The sequence below is a fragment of the Lissotriton helveticus genome, chromosome 3_1 (assembly GCF_964261635.1).
Source record: "Lissotriton helveticus chromosome 3_1, aLisHel1.1, whole genome shotgun sequence".
Taxonomy (NCBI): domain Eukaryota; kingdom Metazoa; phylum Chordata; class Amphibia; order Caudata; family Salamandridae; genus Lissotriton; species Lissotriton helveticus.
The window spans coordinates 1069777629-1069795642 of NC_136061.1; the positions used below are offsets into that span (position 1 = coordinate 1069777629).

The 18014-nt window shown below is 44.1% G+C and overlaps 1 protein-coding gene across 1 annotated transcript in view; it reads right to left on the reverse strand.

Annotated features, from left to right (window-relative positions):
• The window catches only part of CSRNP3 (cysteine and serine rich nuclear protein 3), a 326905-nt gene that overhangs the window by 69370 nt on the left and 239521 nt on the right, over positions 1–18014 (reverse strand). Inside the window, exon 3 of the mRNA XM_078681631.1 lies at positions 698–957. Within this exon, the coding sequence (XP_078537757.1) occupies positions 698–957 (260 nt within the window). The remainder of the gene's footprint in view (positions 1–697; positions 958–18014) is intronic.

The window sequence follows — 18014 nt, forward strand, 5'->3', positions numbered from 1 at the left end:
AAGTAATCCTTGGAACAGGCCTTCACATGGAACTCATTCTTAGGAAGATTTTTTTGTTTCACAGATCTTTGTGTGTGGAATCAATCATTATAACAACATATCCATGAAAATCAACAATGTTATTCAATGAACTTGGCCCAGGCTGCCACAATAGCAACTCCCTTCTTCTCGGTCTCCCGTCCTGTTTATTGGAGAGAGCGCAGCTATCCAAAAAGAGGCGGATTGGCTAATTTTGGGATTAACAAAACATGCATACTTTACTACACATCTTAAATCTACATACTGACTCCCCATATTTATTTTAATCCCTTTGTCTGTGCCATTGTTCAGTTTATCCCTGTGCTCCAGTCTATCTCAGGAAACACTTAACCCTTTTATTACTAAAGACAACATTGCGCTGTTCTGCTTCACTACTCACTCCACCACGTTTGTGATGGACGGGGCTTGGTGGCAGAGCCTTTAGATAATCACGGAACAGACTTCTTCAGTTCGGGTTCACTAGGGAAATTACTTGGAAACTTTTGAATACCCATCTCTTTTTTACTGCTTAAAAAAGTTTGGGGTCCGTCCACACTAGCGCCATGACACAGGTATCCAGGTAACAGTGTGCCCTATAAATGTCAGATCATTATAATTATTGTATTATATGCTAGATAATATACAATCCATACCATTTTTTAATGATAGTTTTTCTTACCTTTAATTTTAAAGAATTGAGTTTCTCCTCTCTCAGATGATCTCTCAGCATGTCTCTGTGTAGCCTGTCCTGTTCCATGGCAAACTCTCCAAGGGTGTACTGCCGGATATTATTGTGACGGTTGGACATTCCCAAAGTGCTTCCTCCTTGGCTAGGGACACTTGTGAACCCTTGTTTACGGGAGAAGTAGTACACCGTAACAGAATTAAAGCGAACATTCTTGGACCTCGGCCGTTTCTCCCTTTTCAAGATCGATGATGCTAGAAATAAGTACAGGAGAGATTAAGGGACACGTATGCACTTCACAGTCAAATATTTGTAATACTCGTTTTTTTTATATATATGGCAAATGTTACTAAGCCTGTAACTATGTATATTCACATGCTCTGCGTACTACCGCCATCTAGTGTTAGACCTGGGTGTTTGCCACTTGTTTTTCATAAGACCGGTAGTGACTCCATCCTTTGTCCACAAAGTAACAGAACATGTGCTCTACCTCAGGCTGCTTTCCACTCAGCCAAAAAGTGGGCAGAAGTGTCAAAGACCGAGTGTGGTGCAATAAAAAGATATCAAGAATATCTGTGATCATCAATTGCTTCCAGGGAGGAGGGCGGCTGCATGCGAGTCTACAGCACCACATACTACAAACAGATGGTTACAAAGTAACCTTTTCTGTTTCTGGCATGTGTGGCTGTAGATGCACATGCTCAGCATAGACTATAAAGCAGCCTGTCTCCAAAATGATGGCTAGCGAGCAGATGATGCAGAGGTTTGAAAATATATCCCTAACACCACTTGGCCAACTAAAGCTTGTTGACACACTAGAACGTCCATACGGTAATGCTTGGTAAACGTATGTGGCATTGACCAAGTGACAGGCATGCAGATACCCGTTAAAGGGATATTACCTAAAAAGTCTGGGGTTAAGCCCTTTTTGCATGTAGAGTGGGCTCTAAGGAGCACAGGAAGTGTGTGTTTAGCGTTGGCATAGCACGTCTGAATACATTTAACTCACCACCTTGTAATACCAGCTTTAGAGATGACATGCACTCTTATGGGTTCATCAAAGGTTTTTTTTAAATTGAGTAGACTTTCTGAAAGACTTAGTTCTGTCAATTTAATAAATAAGTGTTGTTCTGACATCCACTCAGAGTGTGAAGAGCCCTTTCTGATGCAGACTCTGGTTTTGGGAAGAAGATGGGAGCTCAATGGCTTGGTTCATGTGGAAATGAGAAACGGACTTCGACAATAATTGGGGTTGGTGCGAATCACTACCCTATCATTGTGAATCAGAACAAATAGTTCTTGGATTGTAACAGCTTGGAGCTTGCCAAAGCTTCGGAAGGAGGTGATTGCGATTAAGAGAGCCACTTTCAGAGCTGAAGCAGATATGAGTGTAGGGGTTCTAAGGGAGGACCAGTTAGTTGTGTGAGAGCCACATTGAGGTTCCAGACAGGCGCCTGGGGTGTCTTTGGAGGAATTTACTTTTAGACCTTCCATGAAGGCCTTAATAACTAGTACTTTAAACAGGGAAGAGTGCTGCCTGTTTTGAAGGTATGCTGCAACTGCCATCAAGTGTAAGTTTGCCAAGGCAGGGGCAAGGCCTGCTTTGTATAAGTGTAGGAGGCAAGAAAAACTCCTGCACCGAAACTTTGATATGATCTGCTTAGAGATGCAGTAATGCACAAACCTTTTCCACCTTGTGGCATAACAGCCGCAAGTAGTAAACTTTCAAGCTTCTTGTGGGATAACAAGGCACTTCTCTGGCAGATTGATAGAACCAAACTCTTGGACCTCAAGTGCCAAATTGCGAGACGGTTATGTTTGGGATTTGGGCGTCTGAGCTGACACTGGTGTTGGATGAGAAGGTCTGGTAAATGCAGAAGTTCCTTTGAGAGAGGACTGACACCTCTAGGAGCACTGAATACCATGGCTCCCCCCCCCCCCCCAGGTTGGTGCCACTAGGATGTGGGTCACGGACACCTGCCTCACTTTCCTCAACATGTACAGAATAAGGGGGTGAAGCGGAAAAGCATAGGAAAATATCCCTGACTAGTTCATCCATAGTGCACTGCCCGTGGGCTGTGGGTACTAGGAGGCAAATGTTTGGTATTTATTAGTTTCAGGACTGGTGAAAAGGTCGATCATTACGAGTCCCCCATTGCTGACAGTTATCTGTGAATGAGGTGGCGTTTGCACTCGTGGACTATGTTGACGCATTGTCCTGAGCAGGTCTGCAAAGTTGTCCTGCACTTGAGGGAATTCTCCTACAGATGAATGCGGTTGTGGGTTGCCCAATGCCAGATCTCCTGGGCTACTGCAGGGAGATGGAGAGCAGTGGGACAGTGTTTCCGGATGTAGGACCTGGCTGTCATGTTGTCTGTCTTTATTAGTACTAGTCCTGCTTAGGGTTTTAAGGAATGCTTTTGGGGCTACTCTGATGGCTTAGAACTGCAGATATCCGATATGTCGCCCCTGGTTAGGCGTCTCGCAGAGGTGAGCACCCCACACCATGAGAGATGCACGGGTGCTAATGCGCACCTCAGGAAAGGGGTCTAGAAAGGGCCTGCTGAGCAATAGGTTGCTTTTCCATCAAGGCAGATAATACTACGCTCTGGTCATTACCAACACTAGATGCCCGAATGCACGTGCGCCTGTGCCCACTGCCTTGCCCTCCTTTAGCAGGCGCTTGAAGCTACCATCCCCAACAGTTTTGAGACTGTTCAAAAAATAATGGGACATTGTGGCTGAAAAAGAGGCACTAGCTGTTTGAATGCCATCACCCTCAGTTCAATGGGGTATGCTTTTCCTGTTACCATATTTGATAATGAGCAGAAGAAAGACTGAATTTATTGTGACTGAAAATGCTATTTTCTTTTTTGCATTGATGCTGAAACCTATGCTGTAAAGTGGGGATGCTGTTATTGGAGTGTGTCACAGGCATTGCTGGCTTTTACAGTTGATCAGCCGACCCAGTAAGTATGGGAAAACAGTCATAGCATTTCTGCACATCTGTGCTGATATACCACTAGGCATTTTATAGAGACCCTAGGAGTAGTACTGACTAAAAAGGGTAACACTTGAACTGACCGTATCATACACTTATCATGAACTGAGATAGTGAGCAGGAATGGGGAGGGGGGGTGAAAATGCATGCCTTTCAGATTCAGCATTGACATTGAATTACATTGGTGTAGCAGCAGGATGATATCCTGTAGAGTGGACATGTGAAAGTTTTCGGAGTAGATAAACCTGTGGAATGGCTGGAGAGAACCACCCTTTTTAGTGATTAAAAAGTATAAGGAATACTCTCCCTTGCTGAGTTGATTTGAAGGTACTGGTTTATGTAGAAGCGCCTGAACCTCCACCTGCAGGAGGTGAAAATGGTCTAAACTCAGTGTATGGTGACAGTGAGGGATTCGAGAGGGATTGTATGACATTTGAGACCGTATCTTTCCTGCACAATGGAGCACTGGTCTGATGCTTCCCCACTGTGGTAAATAGCACCTCCGTTTTCCCCAGACAGGTGGAATGTGATCAGGGGATGGAAAGGGAAGTTCAATGCTTTGAAGTGAATTTCTTTACAGAGCCACCTCTTCCTTTCCCATGCCCATTCCCTCTATAGGACTCTCAATGGAGTAACTTAGTTTTCTGGGAATCCTGAAATGTACAGAGGTGTCTCTAGTCTGAGCCCCTAAGTTTGGTGCATCTCATAGTGTGATGCTTATAAAACACAGATCTGGGACGAAGGGACGGTAGAGAACTCACAGATTTGATTATTTCTGCGTCCTTTTTGAGCATGTTGTTCACCTGAAAGCAGAGTGTATGCACAGCATGTGTATATACAGCCACACATGTTACGAACATACATTTATATACATCATGAAAACGCCTCAGCTTATTGGCAAAGTGAACATCATTAGGTGTACATATGCACTTTAAGTATAAAGGTTTTATATTCTCTATCCCAAGTATCTCTCAAGACAAGTGGGTGGATTGTTCCCTCAAATTTGACCTTCTTAGAACAGAAACAATCTGCTTGTTTATAATTTTGTTGTGTGCCTGAAGTGCCTTTATTATCGGTAAATACAGTGTGGGCTTTATGTAGCTCACATAGGGATCTGTGTAATAGGAGGAGATCATCGCATGATCAAAACGCCATAGTATCAGTTTAAAACATGTTCAGCTACCAGAGCCTTTTGTGCATATGACATTCGAAAAACAGCAACTGGATTTACAGGTCAAGGTAATAAAACATTTTTAAAATGGAACTACAATGCCAAATATAAAAGGACGGGGTCAAAAAAAAATATGAAAGAAAATTCGAATCACCATTACTGTTCGAGGCACATTTTATGCAACAAATACTTTTTCAGTGAACTGGGTAGGACTTAGCCCTAGATTTACATTGTTATTTGGCATGCAATGAGAACTACTCTCCACACTAGACCTAGCCAGGCCAACAACCTGTTCCACAGTCTTTCCATCATTCATGCCCTGAAACGTCCGGGACACTGGTGTCTGATCTTAGGTCCGAGGCATCACCTAGCAATCACCCACATACAAGAGGTAAGACATCTTGATGAAATTCGACAGATTCTTAGACCCACAGCCAACTGATATTATGAAAGTGGATTTGGTACCCCTGGGGTGATTAAGAAATAATTCTAACATCTATTTTTCCAGCACAGACTTCAGTCTCTAATAGCACTGGTCTTTTACAATGGATTCCTCTAAAGGAGCAATTGAGGATACTGTCACATTAGCTACAAAATGTGGCAGTGTGTGTGCTGGTTCTGTGAGCTTTGCCCTAGTTATCTTTGAGACAAAGGGTCATGTTCAAGTCTCTGATGGAAGACGCAGAATACTTCAAAAAATAAGCAAGGCTCCAGCTAAGGATTATTTAGGTGAGCAAAGGATTATTTAGGTGAGCAAAGGATTATTTTGGCGGGCTACGCCAAAAAATGCTTTTGCAAACGAAAACAATCTATTAACTACTGGTCATTTTAGAATACATAAACTAATCAACCAACAATACAACTCGCATTCAGCTTCTGTATAAAAAAGATGGAACACCCATCACAGAGTAAAAAACCGCATGCATACTTCAGAGAGGATGCGATTAATGGGAATGCTTGAACCAATGCGAATTACTTTGGATTCATTATTTTTAGGCCATTTGGGTCATTATACAGGAAGCGAATACAAGCATATCAGCCTCCATGTGGTCAGCGGGGTTCAGTGCCTCTGAGCTGGAATAATTGAGCAAATAGGCTGATGACGTCAGCCATTAATTGAATAGTTAATTGACCAATAATTGAATTACTATTATGAGTGTGGTTAGTAAATTAAAGCACGTGTGATAGTATGCACGGGGCATATGTTATGTGACATGATGAAGACGTGCCATTGTATGCAATAAAATGGGCTCGTATGGCATATGCAATAAAATGGGCTCGTATGGCATATATATATCTACAGCATTGTAAGGACACGCATATCACTGGTGCGTGAGGTCATGAGCAGTATATGGCAGGTGGGAGTTAAGGTTCTGCTGGTGACTTATCTTATGAATTTTAAGTGTTCAAGGTTTTATGTTGTACACCTAGAATTCCACCTACATTGATCGACTGCTCCCCCAACTTCACTGAACCGTCACTAAAGTTTAAAAAAAAAATACGTTTAACAATCTCGTAGTGAGATATGTATCCTTTATTGTCTGACACTTTTTGATCTCTTTGATGCTCAGGTCCCCCCCCCCCCCCAAGATGGGGTAAAATAGTGAACTCGATCATTTCTATAACAAACATTAGAACGTCAAGCCTTTACTATAACTGAATAGGTGACTAAAGGTCGAGGTGGTATTTCCTCTTTCCAGACCTGCCTACTTCTACAAAAACCTCACTGTGTGAGGAGGGGGTGGGCCTCATGCCGAGAAATACCCAACAAAAGACACACAATTGATGGAAGGAATGCAGAACAAATCAAAACATTCACCCCCAGTCAGGAGATCTGGGTTAAAGCCATCATTCTTTTGCGCACCATGCCACCGCCGGGTTCAGACCTGGCCATATGCAAATCAGTCTTGACCCTGTGCCTCATTGGAACAGTCCAGCCCGAACTGCCAAGCCAGGTCCTCCCTGAAAGGGAAACAAGCATCCTAGGACCGGTTTCGGGGTTTCACCCCTCTTCAGCCAGGATATCTTGATTCCAGTGGCACAGTCAGCCCAGGACCTACGTCTGGGCATACCTGGTGCACTTAGGACGAGAAAGCAAAAGACACACAATTGATGAACGGAATGAAGAACATATCAAAACATTCACCCCCAGTCAAGAGATCTGGGCTAAATCCATAATTCTTTTGCTCACCATGCCACCCCAGTTTAGACCTGGCCATATGCAAATCAGTCTTGACCCTGTGCCTCATGGGAATAGTCCAGCCCAAACTGCCAAGCCAGGTCCTCTCCGGACCGGAAACAAGCAATCTAGGACCGGTTTTGGGGTTTCATCCCTCTTCAGCGAGGATAGCTTGATTCCAGTGGCACAGTGAGCCCAGGACCTACGTCTGGGCATACCTGGCGCACTTAGTGCGAGAAAGCAAAAGACACACAGCCTTCACTAAAGCTTTTAAAAAATATGTTTAACAATCTCGCAGCGAGATATGTAGCCTTTATTGCCCAACACTTTTTGGTCTCTTTGATGCTCAGGTTTTTTTCCCCCAAGATGGTGTAGTGTAGTTCTTATATCCCTGATAGGCTCTGCGCATTGGAATAATATACACTATAGTTTTGACATAGGACTGAGGTCAGTATGTCTCTATCGAGTACATCAAACTTAATTACTTGTGTGTGCCAGCTAACTCAGAGGTCACTAGAAACTTCTCGAATGAACAAGAAGGGATTAGTTTCTGACAACCGCATAAACATGACAACTTTGTTTCCCTTAGAATTAGAACAATCTCAGAATCGTGGAAACAATAGATAACCGTTTCACTCAGTCAATCGTGCATACTTCGTTTCTACAAAGTTACACAGAAATCGATAGGCGGGCGTTTCAATAAGAAGGGTTTATTGAACAGTCTTATTTGTTGTGCAAGAGATATGAACTGCTACAATCGTAAGACAGAGTGTGAATTATAATACGTACAGCGTTAGCAGTGAGATGAAATAATACTGTAGCTTGACATATATTCATAAAAATACATACATAAATAACACAGGCTAAAATACTCATCTGGTGCTTCTAAAATAATCCTACCTAAGTGTAGTACGAGGGAAGAAGTAGGTGCTGTTTAGCTATAGTCTAGTTTAGCTATAGTTGCCAAGATTTGCCAAAAGTCCCTCTAGGTTCTAGTCTGCTCCATACCTTAGAATGAGTGAGGTTGGAATCTCTTTCCGGGTCTCGGTCTCTAACACCCGCAAGGGGAGTCAGAAACACTGGAGCTGGATTCTCTGCCAGGAGGATGGCAGCGTCTGGTCAGTGCGTCAGTTGGGGACTTGACTTTCTTCCGAACTTGCCGTGGTGAGCTGCGTCGTGCAAGTAGGCAGCCGAACCGTGGACCATGATTCGCCATGGCAAGTGAAGGTATCTTTATACCTTGAAGGTGTTTAGGAATACCAGTATTGACGTAAAAGTCGGGCATAAGAACGTCAGAAATGAACCCCTAAGGAATATGTTCATGCGTAATAAATGAGTTCTTGGAGAAATCTATCGTTGTTGGGCTAGTAAAGGATTTTTTACAATATTAAAAATTTCTTTCGCGGAATTATCTGAGCTCTCAATGTGACTTGCAAAATATTCCCTCATCCTATTCCACAGTTTGCGAAATTGTTTCAGAGCCTCTTTATAGGCACTTTTTGCTGTGGGATTATAGGACTTTCTACAACACCGCTCTAACTTCGTACAGAGGCTCTTCACCATTCTTAATTTAGTCGAGAACCAAAGGACCAAAGGTTTAAGTCTGTTGGATGTAGCTGACCTTAGCGGGGCAACTGTGTCTAAGGTGGACCCACAAGTAGAAACAGGATGAGTCACTGTCAGGATTGCCTGTCAGCTGTGGAACAGATTCTGGAAGCGCCGGCCTTAGGGCCTCTTTGGTGACTTTCCTCCATTTCCTCATTTCCATGTTTTTCCTTTGTATTAAAGGCCTGGTGTCAAAACTAAAAGTGAATGGTACCAGGAATTGGTCTGTTCATACCAGACCGAGGGGATTTCCCACTCTAAGATTTTGATAATTTGTAAAAAAAAAAATATAGTCCAACATATGGCCCGCTTCTATACAGAAAGCAAATGATCAGTGATTAAGAAGAAAACCATAAACACATAAAAGCTTCAGAAGTCAACAATGATTCCAGAATAAGAGCAATAACTACAAAAATAATGATGGCATAAAAGTTGCTGGAGTCTATGCTACAAGAACACACTCCTTAGAATGGAGCCACTGGGAATGTCTATTGGTCAGTCACAACAGAAAGAGGAACTCACAATTAGTATTGGAACACATATTGGGACTAATGTTAAAGGTTTTGCTGAAAAACGTCAGGATTTTTTTTAGATAAATAAAATTACTACAAGGGCCACCTCATCTAAGCTTACCTACATCCACTAGGCAGTCCTCTACCAAGTATAAGCACACAGTTCTTACGACTATGTGTGTTTCTCTATCTGTGGGGAAGTCAAAGGTGGAAAAATATACACAATTGTGGTAGCAGGAATTCAGCCAGCTTTATGCAATTCCAGGTGTCGGGAAGTATCCACGGAATGTGGAAGTCATGTCTTTACTCCTTGGACATTTCAGTCTTTGAGATTTAGTCGAGAGATGAGATATCCTTTCTGTCCTCTTAACTAAGTGTGTGGGATTGAATAGATTATGCACATTTCGTGAAGCCTGCCCATGACTGGTCAGGTACAACAGTTGTCTTTTATGCAATGTATTTCTGAAATGATAGGTTGCATTTTGCAATCTGCCAGTCTCATATGTTTCTAAACTTCCTAGCCAGTGGCCAGCCAGTCTATTGTAGAAATGAACCACTGCATACATAACTGCAGCACGCCACAGTGTGGTGCCAGATTAAACTCGCATGTGTGTTAATACACAGAGTTTTTAAACCATTCATATCTATTGTTGCACTAAAATGCCAAATCATAAATGGTCAAATGTAACCTAACCTTTGACTAAAGGGTAGGTTTAAACACAAAATTGATGTCAAAGGATCACTGTTGAAAACATTTAAAGAATAGAAGCTATGCATTGCTCTAGAACTACTTAAGAGCGGTGCACTGCAGGTACTCCATTGTTTGTAAAGGAGGTGCAATTGTGGTCTCAAGAAGAAAAAAAACTCATTCAAAGACTTGCTACCAGTTCATATTTTACGATCATATATGCACATTGTGGAGGTTGGGAAATAGTTTCAGAATATGCCAAATACAACTTTCTTGTCCGTCGCTTAATAGCTTTAAACGTATGCATTAAACAATGTTACAAGATAACCATAGGATAACAAAGAACAACCTATAGAAAGGCCACACAAGAACTGGGAAGAAATGATTCCAATAAAAACGACACAAACAAAAAAAGGCACAAACTATACGCAGTTACATTGCAATGGTAGTATGTGTGCTGGTAGGGTTGCCACGTTTCTGAGAAAAAAATACTAGTCATTTATTTACATATAGCAATTCAACGGAGAATTTCTGAAAGGTGAAAAAGAATTCATGTAAAATGAATAGGATTCTTTTTAAAGCAGAAAAACTATTCCTCTCCTTTCTCGAATAATCATTCTGAAACCTTTAAAACAGCTTTCAAATGATTTTAACTGATTTTTTATGCGTTTGTTCTAGGTTTATGTTTTAGAATACAAAACTACAGGATGTCTCTGCTTCTTCCATTACTTTTACCAGGCTTAGATGTAAATTTACAGGCCTGGCTGGTAAGAAAACTGACAAGGTGGCAATTTTATCAGTGAAAAATGTCTACCCAACTGAGAGATGTTACCCTGGGGCTAAATTGCGGAACTTGGAACCTCCATCACTGACCTAGGTAAACATTCAGCTATTCATGAACCGCCACAGGATTTCTTTCTTTTTTTAAAATATATTTTTGTTTTTCTTTTACACAGGATGTACATACACATGTAACAATTATAACCTGATAGAAATAGAACTACTGTCTGCAGAAAGCATTTATTCATAGTAACACGATGTTATACGGAGTGCCACTAGGTGTCAGTATAGGATAGAGAACAGAAAACCAAAGTGAACAATTACGGTGCAGAACACAATTCTGAATTTTATTTGAGGAATTCAAAAAAGTCAACTAAACAGAGGGTATGAGCAAAACCTCTTGAATGTGACATCATCCTGCCTACCAGAAGATGGACACGGGAAGACCCAAGCAATCATTCGCGCGACCTCCAAGATTCGAATTCATTAGAATGGTGAAAGCTTCTTGCAGTTCTTCTCTGCGGAGATCACATTGTGCTAAATCATCAATTCATTTTTTGTTTTCACAGTCTTAAGATTTCATGGTGCTGTGTAACTTTTACTATGTTTAGTGGTTTCATTTTGTTGACCTTTGTGAGATGAGAAGCGGAGACAGGAGAATGAATTTGAAGCCGTGACCTGCATTTTGCATTAAAAGATTTCTGCTTATTCACAATAAACCACTGAAGTGTAATTATCTATTTTGTGCAAAAAAAGATTTATGACTTCTATGCCTGCATCATGGAAGGGTGCTGAGATTGTGCCAATCTTTAAGAAAGGAAATCCCAGCATCCCCTCTACCGCCCAATCAACCATAGACAATTTCCAAAAGGCATTTTGCAAACAAGTTTTAAAACGACTTCTGGACTGATGATGCGGGGGAATTATATCCTCTCGAATCTGCAGGCAGGTTTCAGACACAAAACTAGTGCGGTTGATCAGGCATTCCAATTCACTCTGGCCAAATGGAAAACAGATGGAACTGCAGGGGGCGACCTCTTTGTGGCATTTATTGATCTCAGTGCTGCATCGGATTTGGTGCCCACGGAGAAATTGTGGGTGGTTCTTTGAAGGATGGGGTCCCTCCTAAATTATTGCACATAGTTATACTCCTCCATGAGGGAAAGTTTGCCAAGGTCCGGTGTGGCACGAGTGGGAACTAACTGAGGCTTTTCGAGTTGAACAAGGTGGGCGCCAAGGTTGGGTTTTAGCACCCACACTTTTTCTTGTATACATCAACAACCGTGTTAGTTACCTGTTGAATTGTGCCAATGATTCCCCCTCCATGGCGGGCCACAAAATGCCAGCGCTTTTCTTTGCCGCCACACTCCTGCTGGCTACAAAACTTGATTGACAGCTTGAAACAGTTCTGTGTGGAGTATGGTCTTGAAATCACCACCACCCACACAAGATGTAAGCCCTACTGAACGAGAGGTGTCATCAGAGCAGGGAATGAGCCACTACAGAGGGTGCAGGAGTTTGATTATTTAGGTATTCGGCTGGCAAAATCAGGGTCTTGGGAAGTGCAGATCTTAAAAAGGTTCAATTGGGGTCAAACATAGAGCCAGGGCAATATGCAGGTTTGCAAAAAAGCTACCTGGTCGCCAATCGTCCCAGCTGGGGACATTTATATTGCACAGGCAATAGGTGCAGCTGAGCTATGGGGTCATTGCGACATGTATGTCCTGAGTGTTGCAGAAAATATTTCTCTCCGAGTTTTTACTGTCCTAGTGAGGGGCGCACCATTAGTGGACAGTACACTTGAATCTGGGTATCCCTGAAATAGCTGAGCTGCTGCACTGATACCACCGTATACGGGATACATATTTGGAGTACAAGAGAATTGTGCCACGTTAGAGAGGGCCTTACAGAAATTCCAAGAATGACATCGTTTCCAAAGATAAAATGGTGGGGCTTTGTGAAAAAGGATTGGAGTGACCCGGCCCTGGATAAATTTCGGGAAGAACTCTGCTTTATCTGACCAGGCGATGTGCACATGGTGAAAACAGGTTTATGAGAAAATTGTTACTCGCAGGGAGCACCAGTCACATGGGCAGTTTAACAAGATCCTTTCTCCTACACAAATCCACCAATAAACCTGAGGAATTTCTAGATTTTATACGCCCGACAAGTACAGTGTTTCTACAGTTTAGATATGGGACCCTCAGGTTGCAGTCTTCCTCCTGGAAGGGTGCGAAGCCGGGGACACGCTATTGTTTTTGTTGTAAATCGGTTGTAGAAACCCATGAACATTTGCTATGTTTCTGCCCCCGTACGCCAAAGCCGTAAGCAAGTGGATAGTGCCCCTTTGTTGCACTCTGAGTTTGGCGGAAAGAGAAGTGTAAAGAATCTGTTACAGTGACACCTCAACAACAGTCATAGCAGCTGTGTCATAGTTCCTACATGCAGTTTAGATAAAGTGGCAAAAGCTACGAAGCAACACGACAGTATGAGCTTTTATGGGGTCTGACTTCAGGCACTTTTGCCTATTATTGTCTTAATTTACTACTTATTGCTGTTTTATCTATGTGATAACTAGGTGGGCCCGAGTACCACAGTTTTACATCTTTTATTTGTAATTGTTTTTATACTGTTGATGATGACATTTTATTTCGAATTATCAATAGACTTGGACTTCTATGCCTGGTTAGATTTTATTTTAATCATGGAAGGGTTAAGTACTTTATTACTAAAGCAGACAGCTCAAGGATGGCCACCAGTAGGCAGAACAGGTAATGCTACTTTCAACTTTATGGTTTCTTAAACAAGGGACCAGTAAATATAATGCAGCTACTAGGAGCTGCCGCCCAGAAATTCAAAACGGTATTTTAGGGCTAGTCAGCACTAGCCTGCAATATGGTGCAATGGTTCATTTAAATAAATCAAAAATGACTGCAAGCACAAGCAACATATGTAACAAGTATTGGCAAAGCCAACAAACCTGGCGTTGGCAGCTGATCTTTTGGCTTTGCCAATGTTTTTTTTGATGGTTTTTGTAAGAAGGCAAACATTGTATGAAAACTTATTGTGAAAAAGTCAGTATATGATTTTTTAGGTTTCGCTGGAGGGCGGAGCTCTTAGCTCCGCCTCCAGAGAAATCTCTTGATTCTAGTAAGGAAAATGGAAAACGCCCCCCTGTCCCATTAGCTAGCTCCATAAATGGAGGCTAGCCATTGGAACAGACATCTGTCCGTCAAGGCCGGACCAGATTCGGGGGCGTTCCCGAGATTTTTTCCCAGGGCGGAGTTACGTTTTTTCCCGTTCCCTCCCCTTTCACTGATGCGCTGTCCATTTCCGCCCCCCCCCTCGCTGTCCTGTGCACGTTTCCCGCCGTCCGTGTCCTCTCCCGCCCCCTCCCGCCGTCCGTGTCCTCTCCCGCCCCCTCCCGCCGTCCGTGTCCTCTCCCGCCCCCTCCCGCCGTCCGTGTCCACTCCCGCCCCCTCCCGCCGTCCGTGTCCACTCCCGCCCCCTCCCGCCGTCCGTGTCCACTCCCGCCCCCTCCCGCCGTCCGTGTCCACTCCCGCCCTGGTCTGTTTTGTTACGAAAAGGGACTGAACATGTTCTTAGATATTCAGTCATTATTGAGGCACCGCCCTCCGAAGTGTTGTCAACAGGGTCCCCACAGTTTACTATGTTTTTAGGGTACCCTCGAGTCCAGAGACTTATTTCTTTTTTTTTTAAAGTACTCTGGGCAGTGCTTCCTAATCTCCTCTTGGGGACAGCAGAGGCGCGTGCATCTCTCCTTCAAAGGCGGACAATTACAGCTCGGGTTCGTCCAGGCGACTACAGAAACCCCCCCTCAGCGCCGCTTCCCATTCACATACGCCATCTGAAAGTGGCCATATTTCATTCTGCCCATTTAAAACTGCTCCCGCCGTCCGTGTCCACTCCCGCCCCCTCCCGCCGTCCGTGTCCACTCCCGCCCCCTCCCGCCGTCCGTGTCCACTCCCGCCCTGGTCTGTTTTGTTACGAAAAGGGACTGAACATGTTCTTAGATATTCAGTCATTATTGAGGCACCGCCCTCCGAAGTGTTGTCAACAGGGTCCCCACAGTTTACTATGTTTTTAGGGTACCCTCGAGTCCAGAGACTTATTTCTTTTTTTTTTTAAAGTACTCTGGGCAGTGCTTCCTAATCTCCTCTTGGGGACAGCAGAGGCGCGTGCATCTCTCCTTCAAAGGCGGACAATTACAGCTCGGGTTCGTCCAGGCGACTACAGAAACCCCCCCTCAGCGCCGCTTCCCATTCACATACGCCATCTGAAAGTGGCCATATTTCATTCTGCCCATTTAAAACTGCTTTCGTTGTTTGAGTACGGCAACATTCCTTAACCGCCTGATGTTCTCCATTGCACACATTTTACTGAAATACATTGCCCTTCGTTATTTTTCTTGTGGGAATATTGTGCTGAAAAGCCCGGAGTGAGCACTGTTAATGCCCGGACTCGCCTTCTTGTAGTTAAACTGTGTTTGTGAGCTTTTTGAATGGCCCTTTGTCCCTAGTTCATCGAGGACAAAGTCTGCATTTTAAACGTATGCAAATGGGAAGGTCAGCCAGGGCAGATATATACAGTGGAAACATCGCCCTCAAGCGTGCATCGATTGTGTAGTGTGTGGATGTACTGGGCTAGTTTGTTTAAATGTGTAATTTCATAATGTAACACAGCAGCCTCCTGGCAGAAGAGACTAAACATTTAAAAAGCAAATGGCACATTTAAAGTGGGGAGTAAGTGGACAGGCTGTTGGATTGTAGCAACAGTGGTAGTCATAGCATAAGAGACGCTTCCTGGCACATGCCCAGGCTGCCTGCATCACAAGGTGCTGGGCGCTAGCTTGGCCAATGCTGGGGCCACCTTATTAAGATCATACACTCAAGCGACTCCCTGCCTCTGCATGGCATGGTTAGGGCTATGGCAACCTCCTCTTGGCCACTCAGCTGGGGTCCAGGCTTCCCCGCTCCAAGAAAGGGAAACACCTTGAGGTAATTAGGGATTTGGAACTCTCATTAGGCCCAAGTTAAATTATTTTGGATTAGGAGCTCTTATTAGACCCAGGTTAAACAATCATTGGCATTGCCAATAGGTCTCGCTTTTGGGATCTCCCGCCGTCCGTGTCCACTCCCGCCCCCTCCCGCCGTCCGTTCCACAGGTTCCTCAGGTTCGAGGGCAGAGCGTTCCAAGGATTACCCTGGCATCCTGCCAGCCTGCAAACATGTAGCACATATATAGCGTGACCCTGGCCAAAAGGCATCGGAGCGCTGCACTGTTGATTCTTGACTTAACCCCACGGACCAGGACGCTGCAGCGGTTTTAGAACCTGCACCGGATATACTCTTTCAAAAGTTTTCTAAAGGTGCTGGTAAGTGTGTCCTAGGACTTGTGGTTCGTTCCCATGGCCAACAGAGATGGACACCAGAACGACCACCCTTCTCATCTGTGCGTGATGAATGGTTTGTGAATCCGATTGGCATAGGAGATACCACGAGAGGAAGTGACGTCACCTAGAAGGGATCTGTCTGAAGGCATCTGGGCATGACAGGCTTTTACAAGGTGGTGAAGCTGAAACTCTCGACAGTCAACAGATGCACCCCAAAGCCCGGGTCCCCCCCCCACCTCCAACAACAAGAGAACAAAAGCCAGCTGTCATGGCCGACTTCCCCTGGACGTTGAGCCAAAGAGGCCCACTCCACGGTGGTCTCACCTTACCCGCCCACCTTATCACCTCTCGCTTTTCAACGCCCTGCAATCCTGTCCCCTTGTCTTCCCTGCTTGACTCAAAAAAGGGCCACCACCTTCCCACTCGGCGCCTCTCCCGTTTCAGAGGCCGAGCCTGCTCTCAGGGGCCCTCACACTGTCAGGGGCAGAACGGGCCATTCAGGCAGTGTTTGCTCGGCACACCTTGAGGTGTTTGCAGGACTCAGGAGGACACGGGACAGCGGCATGCCACCGAAGCATCACACCCTTGGGGGGGGTGAGAGGAGGGTAAGGCAGCAGAGGTGTGGTGAGTGTGTGATGAGTTGACAGCCTCCATACAGCGCTGACTTCAAGGTGTGTTTACTGGCCACAAACCCCTTCATATCTGCTCAGTCGAGAAGGTCAGAGAGGGTCCTCTAAGAACAGATCTCCTAAAAGAAGCTTGGCAGTGTCCAGGCTAACTTTGCTCGCCATGGTGCCATGATGCCAGTTCAAGTTGCCGACCTAGGCCTCGTTTCCTTACGTTTGCGCTGATCTGGATGAAGTGTCAGCGATCGAAAATGTCCTCTGTCGTGAGAACTGCACACCAAACTCACACACCCGCAGCCCGGCCACCTGTCACCCACCTTCAAGAACGGATGACGCTAATCTCAGGGCCATGTAGAATGTTACTGGACCGCTGAAAGCGCCATGAAGCCATCCCGACAGCAGAAAGCATTATGCAAACACGGAAAGGGTCTATTTATATTCGTCTACACCTCATGAACAAAACACAGAAGTGCTACGTAAATTCCAGCTCCGAGGACCCTAAGAAATAAAACAAAGGTATCATTAAAAGCATTTCACTCAACACATAACATAAATGAACAAGACAACAAAAAAGAGAGAATAAATAGGACACCACAGCTAAATAAACAAGCATTCACAATGCAACGGTTTCGCCTTTGGAAAAGTTAGAGCTATTAGCAATGTAAATGACAATGCCATTTATTTATCTGTTTTCAAAACCAACACATAAATAAAAATTTTGTCATTTACAATGCCAATAGCTCAAACTTTTCCAAAGGCGAAACCTTTGCATTGTAAATGCTTGTTTTTTAATGTAAAAGCACACATTGCACCAGTAATCACTGGCACTGAAGGGGACTACTTACTGCCAATAGGTGGAGGAGGCTTACGAGGCTATTCATGTGGACTCTCAGCCCCATGATGTAAGCTGTGGTACGCAGAAGCAAAATGTGAATGACACTATAGCAGACCAATGGATGAAGAGGGCGGACGGTAAGCCTGTCAGTAAGTATGTATAGATTGTATATTTTTACAAAAACAAAAGATCTTTCGGAACACCTGACCTCAAAGTTAAAACAGGAAAACCTGGCAGACGTACACTTGCAATAACATTTTTAAATTTAAAAACGATTCACTGGTGTAGCTGTTTTCCCAGTGATGCGTTTTAAACAAGCCTTTTTGTGCCATGCATTTATAAATATTTTTGAAGGAGACAAGACTAAATTATCACCTACCCCATTAAGTGGAGAAGTGTGGCTCACTGGTTAGAGGAGGCAGACCTGGAAGCAGAGGTCAGCCCGGGACCAGGGTTCAATTCCTGGCTCGGCGGGGTCATGAGTCCTAAAATGTCCATGGA